Raw genomic sequence first — 16,244 nt, 5'->3', positions numbered from 1 at the left:
GCAATACACCGGCAACGCTTAGTGCAATATATATAACATGCGTTGGTATCCGGCAAACGGCGCGCATTGCCAATGGCTGCAAACCCTCAGCACAACGTGTGCTTATCCGCAAACAGCCCAGCACCTGACAAGAGTAACACTGTTAACCGTTTAAAGTCCGGTAGGTTCGAGCAACAATCACAAACAGCCGTCGCACTCACCTCCAGCCAGAACACCATACCGACGGCAGAATAATGACGCACTAAAGAGGCGGTCGCACATTGACACCATGTCCGGTGGTAAAACAGCCACCTTAATATACCTGTAGGAATGAGACGCTGATTACCTGCCCACATCTAGGGCGGAGTCAACACACGCAGAGAGGACGCTACCCAACAGCGGCACTTCACTACAATCGCTTACAGATTTTAGACATTCTGTGGACTGAGTGAAACAGCACCTACATGTCAACTAACTTTCATTTGAGTATTAGTAGACTGTTAGTTTAAGGTTAGTAAAGAGTCAGAGTCGTTGTGGGTCGTTGTGGGTGAAGTGGTCCTCAATCTCTCTTTTATACTCTGCTTTCGCCCCCTTGACGGCTACATACATACATATACACTGTAGGGTTGAACAAATTCAAATTTTAAGACAAAATTTCATTTCCTGGCTTTATAACTTCTCATAATTTTAAGGCCTCAGTATATTTGTGGTTGGTGCTGTTTTCAAAACTTTGCATTTGTGAATAAAATATTTTAACATGAGTAGGCTAGTTATCAACAATGTATTCCAACTTTCACCATATCCCAAGTAATAGATGGAATTTTTTTTATTTTTTGTTTTATATTAACCAAGTAAATACCTTAGTCCAAAAGGTTTTAACCAAATTACATTTTAAATGAATTACAATTCATTTTAAAAATTAATGATCAAAAGTTTCAATATTATTATTACAAATTTGGCAAGTGTTTGAATCCACATTAAATTTTAATCTTAGAAATTCCTTAGCTGGATAAATATCACACATCATTTTAAAATGCACATTTTTACGTTTAGGTAGAAGGGGAAATAGAAGATATAACTTTTACCATTCTAATCATCAGTAAAAGAATACTTATAATAACTTTCTCACAATTAAAATTGAATTGGGTGAAGAAATCACTATAACTCCAAAAACAGCCCTTTTTATCCATCATGTGCAACATTGAACAAATATCTCTTTATATCATTGACCAAATATCCTCCAAAACCAAAGATTATCTTTGAATTGATATATTGAATATATCTTTGCAGGTCCATTTATCTGAGCAGATGCAGGTTTGGTTACAGCACCACCTACTGGTCAGAAACTATACCAGTTTATCCAGCACTATCAGCTACTGTATCATTTTAAATATTCATGTGAACTGCTGCACCTGCACACAACTTTGTTGAATGGTGTGTTTCTTTGACTGCTGGTGTAGATGGTGGTGGTGTGGCACTGTGAGTCGAGCTCTGGATTATTAACACAAAGATTGTGGCTTTGAACCTCTATTGTCTTTTAAGTTTTTGCATTGTCCCATAATGTTGACCTTTTTTCTTACATTGTCTATGAAATCAAAATATATGAATAATTTACCAGTGAGAGAATGAGATCTGCTGAAAAACGTTCACATCTCATGCTCCCACTGACTTTATATTGACAGATGTTCCCAAACCAACTCTGACTGTACGGCCACAGAGTCCAGTGTTCACTGGAGACTCAGTTACTCTGAGATGTGAGCTGGATCAGTCATGGGATGGATGGGAGTTTCTCTGGAGTAAAGACTCAAACACTGAATCTCCTGAAGATGAAACTAAAACAATTTATTCTGTGAAAGTCTCTGATGGAGGAGAGTACAGATGCAGAGCAAGAAGAGGAGGATATAACACACATTACAGTGAACCAGTAGCAGTGACAATACATGGCAAGTGTTTTTCCTCTCATAATGAACTGCTCTGAGAACACTATATGAAAATGATTTATAAGACACTAAATAAACATAGAGAACAACACTTCAGTTTAAAGGAGCCGTATGTAAGATTGTGGCCAAAACTGGTACTGCAATCACTTTCAAATTACTGTAGATTGGTGTATCCCCTCCCCCTCCCCCTCCCCCTCCCCCTGACTCGAGGTTGCCAGATAGGCTGCAGGATCCAGCAGGAACGTAGGCTGCTACGTAGCTGTGGTAACTAGAGCTGAGCTGGCAACCCCGATGCTGAAACACTACTGACTTCGTGATTGGTAGATAGGTGGAGGGTGGCGCTTCAGGCCAAAACAACAGATGACAACATCAACATCAGTTGAGGGCTGCAACTTCACTTTTTAAATGACAATATCCTGGCCGGACTACCGTTGTCAGTGATATAAGTATTTGAAATGAACATGATTTCTTAATGTCTAGTGACATATCAGGGCCACTTTATGATTAATTGAAATACATTTCTTACATACAGCTCCTTTAACTTGATTTAGTGTTTTGTAACTGCTCGTACAATAAAAAACAGCACATTTTATTATTTGTATTTATTTTATTATATTATTTATCACATTATTTTCAATGTTTATTGTTGTTGTTCTACAGAAACACCAAAACCCAGAGTGACCATTACACCTGATCATCATCATGTATTCAGAGGAGAGACAGTCACTCTCAGATGTGACATAGATGATGGAGGAGTCACTAGCTGGAGCTACAACTGGTATAAAGACGGTTCAACCAGTGTTTTCAGTGAAGGACAGCAACACACATTCAGTTCTGTTACTGAGTCTGACGCAGGTAAATACTCCTGTTATGGGACAGAGACTGAAGGATCACGCAGATCACAACGCAGTGATAGAGTAACACTGCCAGTATCAGGTGAGTTTGATCATCTCTTCATAAACACACACAAGTTTAACATGTTATTAATGAGTGATGTCTCTATTTCAGTTCCCAGAGCAGTTTTAAGTGTTTCTCCTCAGAAGTGGTTGACTGAAGGAGATCCAGTGACTCTGATCTGTGAGGTTAACGGCTCCTCTACAGGCTGGACATTCAGCTGGTTCACTGTAACTGTCTCAGGTCAGTTATGATGTGCTTCATCTGAATTAACTGGTTATATATATAATTTAATATGTCTGAAACCAGACACAGACTGGGTATTAAGGGCAACACTTCCATGGGCACCAAGCAGTGAAACCTACTTTGAGATCCCAGTCCCTCATTTACAGTCACTGCTCTGTAACAACATAAGAGCCATTGATCAAACCCTGAATAAAACAACCTAAACACAATGAGTAATTCGAGTTACACCAATGTAAACCAGTGTATTCAGGTTCAAGTTTAGTTAAAAATGTAATTTAAAGTGAAATCTACACATTCTCACTTTCTACAGGGAGCAGGAATGATTACGACCTCCTCTCAGACAGCAGCAGAGGAGCTGGAGGAAAACACACCGTCAGTTCTGCTGATCTAAAACACACAGGAGTGTATGTGTGCAGAGCAGAGAGAGATAACACAGCCGTTAACACAACATACAGCAACACACAACCACTGTGGGTCACTGGTGAGTTCACATATATAGTTTAAATCATCTTTAATAAAGACAGTTTCCAAATGATAGCTGTAATTGTCTTGTCAGGCGTTTCTCCTCCAGTGTCTCTGATCATCAGGCCCAGCAGAACTCAACACTTCACATCTGTCTCTCTCTCTCTGAGCTGTGAGGACCAGAGTAACTCTGATGGATGGACAGTGAGAAGATACACAGACAGCGGGCGGCTGGAAGATTGTTCATCATCAGTGTGGGGATCACAAACAGGATCTACATGTACAATCAACTCCACTGTCCCATCAGACACTGGAGTTTACTGGTGTCAGTCTGAATCTGGAGAGCCCTATCATCCTGTTAATATCACTGTACACTGTGAGTCTGGGTTTCTGTTTTTATTCATTTCACTGGCAGTTTATAATCAAAGCTTACTAAACAACTCCAAACATCCTCGTATTAATATATACATTTTTTTATTTGATTATTTCATCACGTTGTTGAAATGTCTCCTGTGTTTCTGTAGCTGGTGTGATTCTGGAGAGTCCTGTTCATCCTGTGACTGAAGGAGATAATCTGACTCTACGCTGTTTATATAAATATACAACCCTATCAAACCTCAGTGCTGATTTCTATAAAGATGGATCACTCATCCAGAATCAAACTACAGAGATGATCATCCCTACTGTCTCAAAGTCACATGAGGGTTTCTACTACTGCAAACACCCAGCGAGAGGAGAGTCTCCCAAGAGCTGGATCTCAGTCAGAGGTGAGAGTCAATGAAACTGTGAGCTGATTTATTTCTGCATATGCCCTCGTTATAGTGATATAGTGCATGATAAAGTGCTTGTGTGTCTCTTTTTCAGGGTCTCATTCAGACTCTCAGATCTATGACCTCCACATACTCAGTTCTGTACTGGCAGCTTGTCCATATCTGATAGTGACGGTCGTGCTGATTTACAAATGCTGCAGAATGAGAGGGAAAACACCTGAGTGATTTATTAGAAGTCATTATTATCATTATTTTTAACTGACCAACAAATCAGTCAAAATAATCATTAATGTTATGTGATGTCACATTTGGCTTTGCTCAATGAGGGTTTGATCTTTGTAAAGTTGCTTTAAAAACACTGTCGTGAAATCTGCTTTACAAATACTGAACTGTCAAATTTGGTTAAATTTAAATGCAGGAATGAATCACCTTTATTATTGCTGTGTTTGTGTCTTATACAGAAGTCACTTCGTTTGTCATGTTACAGTTGTTAAAGTCATGTTACATGTTAAAGTCAACATGTTTTTAACATGTATAATTTATCCACCAGGAATTGATGGTAAAAGCAGTTTTAACTTTGGAATAGCTAAGAAAGGGTGCATTTTGGTTTCAGATTGACTTTAACAAGGTACATAGATGTTATCCTGTTAACACGTTTGGTTTTTGCTGTTTTTGACCAATAAAATATTATTGTTAATATAGACCAAACCTTTAAGCTTTAGTATCACAAGTACATCCCTGTCCCACTCACAGTTTACTTCCCACAATCCCATTTGACAACTTATTTTCCTCTTTATATATTGCTTTAATTAAAATAAAGCCTGACAAGACAGTGACTATCTGTTTATAAAGTTTTATATATATTAGCTTACATTTCAGTAGCTTTTCAATTTTTATTTATAAGTGAAAGTTTAATTTTTATTTTATTTTGTCCTGCTTTAATACATTGCAATTTTTTACAATGTAAGGCTTGTGTGATATTTGCATGTTTCACATTATAACTACACGAACACACTGTCATTTGTAAGCTATTCCTTATTTTAGTGTAAGTCTCCTGATTTGTATTGCTGAAATATTTCATATTTTATGTTTGTTTACTTTTTTAATAAAGAAACACAGCTTTATATTCTGGATCTTATGCTTTGTCTTGCTGTGTCACAATAAAAGCAGAAGAATCGTGACCTCTGACTATAATGAATCATGTTTTAATCTCTCAATAGTTTGGATTTTTCAGCCTAAAACTACTGTAATCTACAGAAATGATTATATTTATATGGAGAGAAAAGAACGTCTCGGGTTTCTATTGTAACCCTCGTTCCCTGAGTAGGGAACGAGATGCTGCATCGATACTCAACGCTTTGGGGAATGCCTTCGGCATGAAGCGTCTGAAGTATCTAAAATACTATTAAGTAATCCAATCTATAAAGGGTCACAGGAACCAGGAAATGTTAGCTTCTGATTGGTCAAAGCAAATCGTTCTCAGGAGCGCGAAAAGTGTGGCCGAGGGATGCAGCGTCTCGTTCCCTACTTAGGGAGTAGCCCTACTCAGCGTCTCGTTCCCTACAATAGTAACCCGAGACGTTCCCTTTTGTAAGGGAACTCCCGCTGCATCGATAGTCTCGACACTTTGGGGAACGAATACCCACGCCGCCACACTGAGAGAAATACGCCCTGATGTGAAGCATATGGCACACTCACGGACGATAGGAATGAGTAGAGGGCCGATCCAACCTAGCTTGTCATAAGATTTGGTGTAAGAAGGGGAGGTCTGGAGCCCGAGGCTCAACTGACCTCATGGATGAGAACCCCAGACAGTAGAAAGTATTAGATGAGGGGTGAAGGCAAAAGCGCACCTCGTACTTCAGATATGAGAGGTTTCTGCAGATAACCAACTGTCTAATTGATAAAGGGGAATAGCTCCTAACCCTTGATACATAACTAGATGGATAGACTCTTCCCAGCCTGAGGCCTAACATAGGAACCTCCAAGGCTAAGACCTTGACCATCCGACACATGCGATGGAGGATGGAATACCTGAAGAATCATGATATTGCCTACAGGCACCTCAGTACCGGGGCAAAAATAATGTAGAGTGGCTCCCACGCTAGCAAGTAAGAGAGGGCAGCACCACCACTCTTCCAGGGAGTAAGACGAGCAGGAAGCAGACTCAATAGATTCTTATATATACTTATATATCTCATCCACAGGACATGATGGGTGCCAGGGATAGCCCATCAGCCTGATGCCAATAGGCTGGATGACAGGATTCATCCTCCAATCTACAGGAACATGGAGTTTTAGTGGGAATGTCCCTACGTGCACACCCTTAGAGGCTTGCAGAGGGCACCGGGGCCGCCACAGAAGCCGTAAGCATGAACGGGAGATCCCGTTAAAGAACAGGATGGAACACCAGTACTGAAGCCAGTGGGCAGTAATTAACTGGGTTCAATGCCGTCCCTAACTTTACATTTTTAGTTCCTAGTAGAGTGGGATTCTAGAGTGGATGACCTGACCACCTCAGTGGAAAGGGCAACCTATTTATGGGTTGATCCCCCTCAGGGGCCAGACCCATAGTCTCCATCACTCCGGCCGTGGATTAAATATTGTACCACCGGCCTGAGAAGAAGATCTCTCCTAATAGGGACTTGCCAGGGAGGACTCTCCAAGAGACTAATAAGGTCCGAGAACCAAATTCGGGCCGGCCAGTACGGAGCTACAAGGAGTAATCTCACACCGTACCTCCTGACCCCTTCTAGAACCCCAGGGAGCAGAGCGATCAGGGAAAAGCGTACAGACGTGACCTCAGCCACATCTGTACCATGGCATCCAAGCCCAAAGGAGCCGGATGTGAGAGAGAGTACCAGAGCGGGCAATGAGAGTTCTCATGAGAAGCGAACAAGTCAACCTCCGCCCGGCCAAACTCTCTCCATATGAGCTCAACCACTTCAGGGTGAAGCCGCCATTCCCCCGGGCCTCAGCCCCTGCCTCGACAGGATGTCTGCTCCCAAATTATCAACCCCAGGAATATAAATAGATCTAACAGAGAGTAATTTATCCTGGGACCAAAGAAGAATCTGATGCGCCAGTCTAGAAAGAGGGCGTGATTTCAAGCCTCCTTGGCGGTTGAGATAAGAGACCACCAACATATTGTCTGTCCTAATAAGAACATGATGGCCTCTGAGGTCTACAAGGAAGTGCTTCAGTGCAAAAAATACAGCCAACATCTACAAGCGATAAATATGCCATGAGAGATGATGGTCCTTCCAAGTACCTCGGGTGTAACGGCCCTCCATAACCGCACCCCAGCACGTGAAGGACGCATCCGTAGTCAAAGTCTTTTTCTGACATGGTGCTCCCAGAACCGGGCCTTGAGACAGGAACCATGGTTTCTTCCACATGACAAGAGAACGAAGGCATCTGCGCGTAACTCTGATCATGCGAAAGGGGTTCCCCAGTGGAGAAAACCCCTTGGTCCTGAGCCACCACTGCAAGGCCCTCATATGTAGCAGACCAAAAGGCACTACCGTGGAAGCTGCAGCCATAAGGCCCAAAACTCTTTGAAAGTGTTTGACAATGATGGCCTGGCCTAACCTAATACTCTTCATTGTGTTTAAGATAGTATTTATACGAGTAGGAGACAATTGTGCCCGCATCGTGACTGAGTCCCACCTCTACTCCCAGGAACGTAGTCCTCTGAAGAGGAGTTAAGGAACTTTTCTTCACATTGAGTCTCAACCCCAAGCACCTCAGATGACACAAAACAACATCGCAATGTTGAATTGCCAGTTCTTTCGACTGAGCCAAAATGAGCCAGTCATCTATATAATTTAAGATACGGACCCCCTGAAGTCTCAATGGAGCAAGGGCCGCGTCCATACATTTAGTGAAGGTGCGAGGGGATAAGGCTAGGGGTGTTGCAATATACCGGTACTGACGATAATCGTGATATTCAAAGCATGAAATATCAACATCGTGTTAATTTAGAGCAATACAATATACCGGGATTGGTGATATTGGCGTTTTCTAGACGCAGCGCTCGTCCGCGCCTGCGCAGCTAGAGTGTAACACTCTGTCCACACCCGAAAAAAGTAAGCTGAGCTCGCCAGTATTAACAACAGAGTTATTCGGCTTCAACGAAAACAGCACCTTAGAGGTGGTCGCACACCGGACGAGAAGCGCAGCTCCACGTCTTTAAAATTCGAACACATTCTGTATGAGTGTACACACACCGGACGAGAAGCACAGCGCGGTTCTATTCGGCGTCTGTCCGCGGCGTGCAGCAACGGCTCAGGACCTTGTTCAAAATCCTGCCGCGACACAGAGCGCAGAAAAAAGTGTTCAGATCACAGACTCAGCAACTATTGTATTTAATTGTACAGTATAATCATAACATAGTACAGACATTATCTCAATTCCATAATGTCCTTAAACATAATGATATTGCTGGCCATAAACTGAGAAAGTGCGTGTCCGGTGTGCAATACCTCGAGTTGTCATAGACGCGACGCGGCTATTATTTTACTAGTCATCATGGAATGGGAAACGTGACATTAACTGTTAACAGGGGGTTTCTGTGTTCATATATTTAATAAAGGGTGATTATTAAAATTAAGAACCCCGTTTTCTTTACTCATCTTATTTTTGTATTTGTATTTGCACTTGATTTTTTTATTCAAATCTGCTATCTGCATGACTTTATTGGCGCCAGTGCAACAACAGGTTTAAGAGCTTTTCAGTTCTTCAGGAACCCCCCCCCATAGATTCTACAGATATCGCGATATATCGATATCGTGAATTCTTTTGGCCACAATAACCATGGTGTGAAAAATCTAACATCGTGACAGCCCTAGATAAGGCTAGGCCGAAAGGAAGAAACCTATATTGATAAGCTTTTCCCCCAAAAGCGAATCTAAGGAACCTCCTATGATGTGGGATGATGGAAATATGAAAATATGCATCCTTAAGATATATCGTTACAAACCAGTCCTCAGATCTGATTTGTTGAACGATCATAGGTATAGTAAGCATTTTGAACTTGAATCTCCTCAAAGATTTGTTCAATACCCTAAGACAGGGGTTTTCAAATTGGGTGAATGTGAGCCTCCCCTTAGAGTAGGTAAGGACAGCCGAGCCCCCCCTTCCCCAAAATCCCGTCCGCCTGCCCTAACCCACACACACCTCTAAAGTAAATGCCATCTTTTGTGTGTTCCAGGCAATGATGAGTTTCAATAACAACTGATCAAATGTAAATATTCTTTTATTTCCACAACTTTGTTAAAAGTGCATTCATAAACGATTCTTTGCAACAGCAAATCATTTCCAACTTCATGCAGGCCTAATTGAGGCTACTTTTAAAATCACTGAACATCAGTAGGCCTAACCACAAGTCAACATGCTTAACGTGCAATCGGCGCCAAAGCTACCGTCGACGACACCTGATGGCTGAAATCGGCACGGTGTGTCTGGGCTTTAAGGCACATTTGAAGGAGATGCACATCATCTCGAACAAAATCAGCACAATGGACAGCTCTCTGATCAATGAACGACAACGCTGTTTGTTCACGAAACACATAACATTTAACAGTCAACTGCATTGAAGGCATGTTGTCAGATCGAACAGATTCTTTTTTACCGATTTCAGCCACATAAAACCTCAGATTAAAGGAGAACTTGGTAACTTTTTTAACGTAATAAAACTGTCTAGAAATCATTTGGATGGTTAAACAACCTGTTCTGGTGATATTGGTGACTTTCCCCGCTCCCCCCAGCGTTCCCAGGCGGAAAACCAACCTTGCAACTTGGGGACTACCGTCCCGGCAAGATAGAAATTGGAAGTCTCGTGAGAAGCGAGAACGAGAATGAGAACGAGCGCGAAACACAAATTGCTTTACGGCAATTCGACATAAACAAACACGCATGTATGATGTATTACCAGACTACCCACCTCTGTAGAGATAGCTCCACACGATACAGTTGGCTTGCTCCGATCAAAACAAACGCACATGAGCAGCGGTAGAGAGGGGGGGGAGGCCGCCGCAAGTGAGTTTTTTACGACCGTGTTGTGAAATATACGCCCCCCCACAGCTGTAGGGGGAGCTCGTGGGGAAAACATGCGACAACAAAAGGGAAAATCAGCGAAGAAGTGAGTAGAGTTCGCTAGAGTTACCGAGTTCTCCTTTAACCCTCTGAGGTCGGCAAACGCGCCCCCGCGTTTTGCTGGATTTTTTTCACATAGAAGCAACATAAACTTAAAAAAGTCCGTCATTTACGGTCATATTAATAAAATAAATACATGATTATAAACTATAGAGGGTCTTCTTTTTTTGTGTACACTCACATTAACATCAAAACCTTGTTTTTATTTTTAAATAAATAAAATAAACAGGGTGCGCTTTCAGCTCACTCTGTCTCCGCAAAAATCTTTTTGAAACAAGTCTGGAAAATGAACTGAAACTCAGCTAATACTTATCACACAACCATGAAACATGCGTCTAAAGAAAGCTTTAAATTTCTACTTTTAAATAAAACAATTCACATTCAAAACAAATATTCTCCTGCAATGTAATCTGTAAGAAACTAAAGAGAAGTACAGTTTCTCCCGTCTCACCTAATTATCGGTAATGAGTTCACACCCACTCGCAGAGCGCGCTATTCATAAGATAATGAGCTGAGGTGATCTATGGAAAATAAGGTAAACGCCCCCTGAAATGCCTTAAAACCAGCAAGTTTCATTTATTCACTTTCCTGTGCTGTTGGAAGATGACACGAGTTCAAATTTTGCTCAGAAGAAGAGCAGGACTCTGACGACGAACGTTTGTATTTTGAGCGACGAACGTTGAGCGACTTGATCCAGCCGTGGATAATATTTCGGGTAAGTCTTTTTAAATTTACTTGCATTAGTTGACACATGTTCGCATTTATGAGGAAAAAACAATATTACGTGACAGTTCTCCATTATGGACGCGAGCGCTCTGAAGCAGCACTAAAAGACTTTCAAACTTTCACAGAGACTTCAAAACAGAAAGCACAAATCCATTCTTTAAAACGAATTTCGTTTTGTTTTAATTGTATCTTAATTTTAATATTATTTTCATTAACAAATTTCCTGGATTTAATACATAAAAAGTAAATAGGCTAGCAATCACAACATAAGGTGCTTGAACTGGAGATCATCATGAATGATGAGGAAGATTGTAACTCAGACGAACGGCAGCATGTTCAAGAGTGAATTGATCACGCCGAGTAAACACCGAGTTTTCAAGTGAGTAAATACGTGAACTCAAGTGGTCTAGTGGTAGAACATTTGCCTAGCGTGTCAGAGGTTCTGAGTTCGAATCTGCACTCATAGTTTTTTTTTTTTTTTTGTCAAATCAGATTATGTTTATCAGTGGTTGTATATCAGGCAGAGACATGTGTGTGTGTGTATTTTGTTTTGTAATTTCACTGGAACGAAAAGAGAGTCTCCACAACGGATTGAAGCGCGCGTCCGAGTGAAGACTGCGCGAGCCTAAAACAAACACAGTATCCGCGTCTGACTCGCGGGAATCCACGGCGCAAACCTGTGAGGGGCTGTGTTTTCTCGAGCCCCATATCAGCTCAAGAAAACAAGTTTATTCAGATCATTACTTGTTTACACCGTCTCGCAGCGCTGTGAGGAATAATAATAATAAGGGAAAATGTCCCTCAAAAGGTAGATGTAAACAAACTATTAAAAGGTAAATATAATTTTTTTTTCTTTAAATAATTTTTATTGTGTTTTATTAGTAACAAATTTGGGGAGAGGATAAATATTCCAAAACTGAAAATACAGTATGAGAATTTACTGCACAATTACTAGACATGTTTACCTTGGATATTATACAATTTACAAGCACAATTTGTGAAAAAAAAAATGTATATAAAAAATATAAATAAAATTTATTTTTGTGTATAAATATATACACATGTATATGTGTGTGTGTGTATGCACATATATATATTTGTATAAGCAACGTATTAAACTGCAAATTAGCATTTATATTCCTTATAATAAAAATGAAAGACCTATGTTACAGACATATGAAAGACAACATTTCGTTGATTAGTTTTGGATAGATTATACATTTTTACTGTAAAATATCTGCCACCTCAAATAAGCTTTTATTTGCCAATTTTTTTGGCAAAAATAATCAAATAATCAATCAAATCCTTAACTTTGAAATATGTATGATAAAATGTATACTTTAGTTTGTACAAAGAAAGATTACACTTGAATTGTTGTTTATTTAAATATTTACAAGGTAGATGTAAACAAACTATTAAAAGGTAAATATAAGCCTTTTCTTTAAATAATTTTTATTGTGTTTTATTAGTGACAAATTTGGGGAGAGGATAAATATTCCAAAACTGAAAATACAGTATGAGAATTAACGGCACAATTACATGTTTTCCTTGGATATATATAGGCCAAATTGCAAGCACAATATGTGGAAAAATAAAAAAGAATTGAGATGCTTCCAACTGTTGCTCTTGCATTCTTGTGGCTCAGTGACTCACCTGAATGAATGGCTCATTAAGTATGCGGTCCTCAGGTGTGAACCACTACATATGCATGATCTGTGACGCCCACTCCGCATATGGCCTTTCCAAACAGAAAGTGCTTTGCAAAATTCAAATCAATGTATTGTGTTATGTGAAGGATTAGGCAGGGTGATTTTCACATAATTTTGAAGAAAAAACACTAGGCGATGACATCCATTAGACAAAAGTCTTATTGGCACATATTTAGTGTGTGTTTTGTGGTCTTATTTCAGAAACTTTAGTTTTTAGTTTTTTCAATAACCACGCATAAACATTATTCTCTCAAAAATGCAGACATGTACATTCTTGTTGCTCACATATTATGGTAGCCCTGTTTGTGCTAAATAGTGTGTAATTTTTTTTTGCCATTACTATGTTTATAAGCAACTGAAAAAAGCACAAATGTCAGGGCATGTCAGAACATCTCAAGGACCCCAAAAACACCTCAGACCCCAGAGGGTTAATACAGAGCCCGGGAAGTCACCTGTGGGGAGAAAAAAAAACAATCCGTGGCGACGGTTTTGCAATCCGTCCACTCAGTTTATAAACCGTACTCACGAATTCTCAAACTGTTCCCTTGGTTTAACAAATCGTGCCCACAGATTAATAAACCGTACCCACGAGTTTCTAATCCGCGCTCTCAGACTTGTAAACCGTGCCTTCAGTTTTTGCAATCCACAAATTCATAAACCGTGCCCACGCTTTCGCAATCCATTCCCACAGGTTTGTAAACTGTACTCATGGATTTGTGGCTCGCCCTCATTTTAGAAGAACACCAGGAGGTACGTTGCTAACGAATCTTATTGTATATTGTTTTATTGTGTATTAAGTGGAATACATCAAATTGTCTTAACTGTGTCTGCATGTTTAAACTGATTCTCAATTGTAGCGGGTATGGGGTGGAATATACGATTTAATATGAATGACGTGCATCAAAATCTTTTGTTTAGTTATGATAATCTTAGCACTTAAAAAAAAAAAAAAAAAGATAATCTTAGCACTTTAGTATTATTGTCTAACCTGTACTATGACTGATATTTGACGAATTGCTTTGTTCCTTTTTTTGTAAGTTTTGGACAAAAGCGTCTTCTAAATATGTAGCCTAAAATGTAATAATAATTATAATAATAATAATAATTATGATTATGATTATGATTATTATTATTATTTGTGTTTAACTATAAATGAGCTCACTTAGCAGATTTGCTCTCACTTGACTGTACTGTAGGTCCACGGCCACTTCATCCAATGCTCTTGATGTTGTTAAATCTTCCTGTTACGACTCCGAGTCGAGTGTGAATTGAAATTGCTTCAGACGATTCAGTGCGTGCAGGAACTGAACAGATCATTCAATCTGATTCGCAAACCGATTTAGACAGATCTGCCAACTTGTTTGATGAAGTCTTTGAACAGAATCGACTCAAAAGAGTGATTCATTTGTGAATTGAGCATCGCTCAAGCCCAGAAAAAAGATACAGCGCGCTTGGAATAAACTACGCATTTAACAACACATAATTGCATTAACCCTCTGGGGTCTGAGGGGTTTTCTGGGCCCTGGAGGTGTTCTGACATGCTCTGACATTTGTGCTTTTTTCAGTTATTTATAAACATGTTAAAGCTGGGGTAGGTAAGAATGGTCTAAAAAACTTATTTTTCATATTTGTTTAAACTTTATGTATATATCAATACATAATTAAAATGTAAGTATTCTGAAAAAGAAAGTATAAAAATCGAGTGTATGTAGACCTCTAACGACTGTTTTAAAGACAGCTCATTATTTCCATTCAGTCCACCCTCTCCCTTCTGGGGTCCTTCCAAAGCCACGCCCCCAAAACACATGAACGCGCGACTCCGACAGCTGAGCTGGAAGACGCATTATTTACCTGAGACGAGCGGAGAGGAAGGAGTGCAGTGCATGTAGCATCATGTCAGAATCACATGTAATAAAAAAATCTAACTTTATCATTATGAATATAAACAAATAAGATGTATTTTAGTAGCCTACTCACTATTAAGCTATCATATCGATATTGGTAAAGTTTAAAATATATATTTTTTGATTCGCTAACGAGCTAGTTATAACTATAAGGCAAAGCTAAAAACAGGTTGCATTGATACACGTTTTTCCATTTCCATTAGTTGCACTGTGATGAAGATGAATTTCGTGTAAGATTGATAACATATAACGTTAGGCCTACTAGCTGTTAAACATGTATTTTGTTATGTAAAGTTCCCACCACAGCGGAGCCTGCCGCAGGCTAGTAAACATGCAGGGTCACCGATGACGACGGATAAGGTCGCTAGATATAAGGTTAGCAGGTTTCAATTGTTGCTTTGCACAGTGCGTGACATTTCTCACAGTGTGAGTCAATGGGCTCCAACGGGCTTGTTTATCATCATCGGTCTTTTTCCGTTTACCTGTCTTTGTTGTATGAGCAGGTTCCACTCGAGAAATTGGCAGTTTTGGTTGTTTGTCCGCCATTAGCACAGCTGCTCGGCACACCGGCAATCTTGATTTTGAATGACGGTACGCGCTGTGCAAGAGAGGGGCGATCAGCGCGTACGCGAACTTGATTGACACTGCTAAGACACTCCTCCTGGCTCTGAAGGCATCTGATTGGTTCTTTACATTCGCACCGAATGGCAGTGATTGGTCAGAGTTTTTACTGTCCTGCAGCTGCTACAGAGGTCTGATTGTTTTCATTCCTTTTTCTGAACACATAATGTATTGACTACTCTCAGGATGGAAGGACCATTTCACCCAGTATAAAAAAAAGTGTTTCTGAACAGGATTACCTACTATAGCTTTAATGGCAAAGGTGTAAATTCACTCTATATAGCACAAACAGGGCTACCATAATATGTGATCAACATGTATATGTTTGAATTTTTAAGAGAATAATGTTTATGCGTGGTTATTGAAAAAAATAAAAATGAAAGTTGCTAAAATAAGACCACAAAACACATACTAAATATGTGTCAACAAGACTTTTGACTAATGAATGTTGTTGCTTCGAGTTCTGGCTTCAAAATGATGTGAAAATCATCCTGCCTAGTCGTTGTCATAAAACAATACATTGATTTACACTTTGTAAAACAGTTTTTTTGTCAGAAGAGGTTTATGCATGGGAGTGGTAATGGCCTATCAATATTAATGAGATTCAGACCAGGGGTGTGACAGACACTCCCCCAATGGCTAACGGCCCATCAAGTGAGGCAGCCTGAACAAAGAAGTAGAGGATATTCAAAGGTTTTGTTTTTCAATCTGCTTTATTGTTATTCCTCTATGTGGAGGAACTAAATGTTCTTAGCATACATTATTCAAAGTAAACTGATGAGCAATTGATGGTTATGGGCGCACAATGTCTGTTGATGGGCGATAGGACGGAGAAAT

General features: G+C 39.9%; 1 protein-coding gene across 1 annotated transcript in view; it reads left to right on the top strand.

Moving 5' to 3' along the window:
• LOC311305178 (sialoadhesin-like) overlaps positions 1 to 16,244 on the top strand; it is a gene marked incomplete at its 5' end in the record, with an annotated part of 33,909 nt that overhangs the window by 7,416 nt on the left and 10,249 nt on the right. The window contains 7 exons of the mRNA XM_084432725.1: positions 1,662 to 1,922; positions 2,580 to 3,056; positions 3,370 to 3,540; positions 3,616 to 3,897; positions 4,046 to 4,288; positions 4,386 to 4,512; positions 7,048 to 7,138. Coding sequence (XP_084288851.1) covers positions 1,662 to 1,922; positions 2,580 to 3,056; positions 3,370 to 3,540; positions 3,616 to 3,897; positions 4,046 to 4,288; positions 4,386 to 4,512; positions 7,048 to 7,138 — 1,652 coding nt within the window. The remainder of the gene's footprint in view (positions 1 to 1,661; positions 1,923 to 2,579; positions 3,057 to 3,369; positions 3,541 to 3,615; positions 3,898 to 4,045; positions 4,289 to 4,385; positions 4,513 to 7,047; positions 7,139 to 16,244) is intronic.

The sequence above is a fragment of the Rutilus rutilus genome, assembly GCF_951802725.1.
Source record: "Rutilus rutilus genome assembly, chromosome: 1".
Lineage (NCBI taxonomy): Eukaryota > Metazoa > Chordata > Actinopteri > Cypriniformes > Leuciscidae > Rutilus > Rutilus rutilus.
The sequence above is the reverse complement of the archived record's forward strand: the minus strand, read 5'-3'. Positions and strand labels throughout refer to the sequence as shown.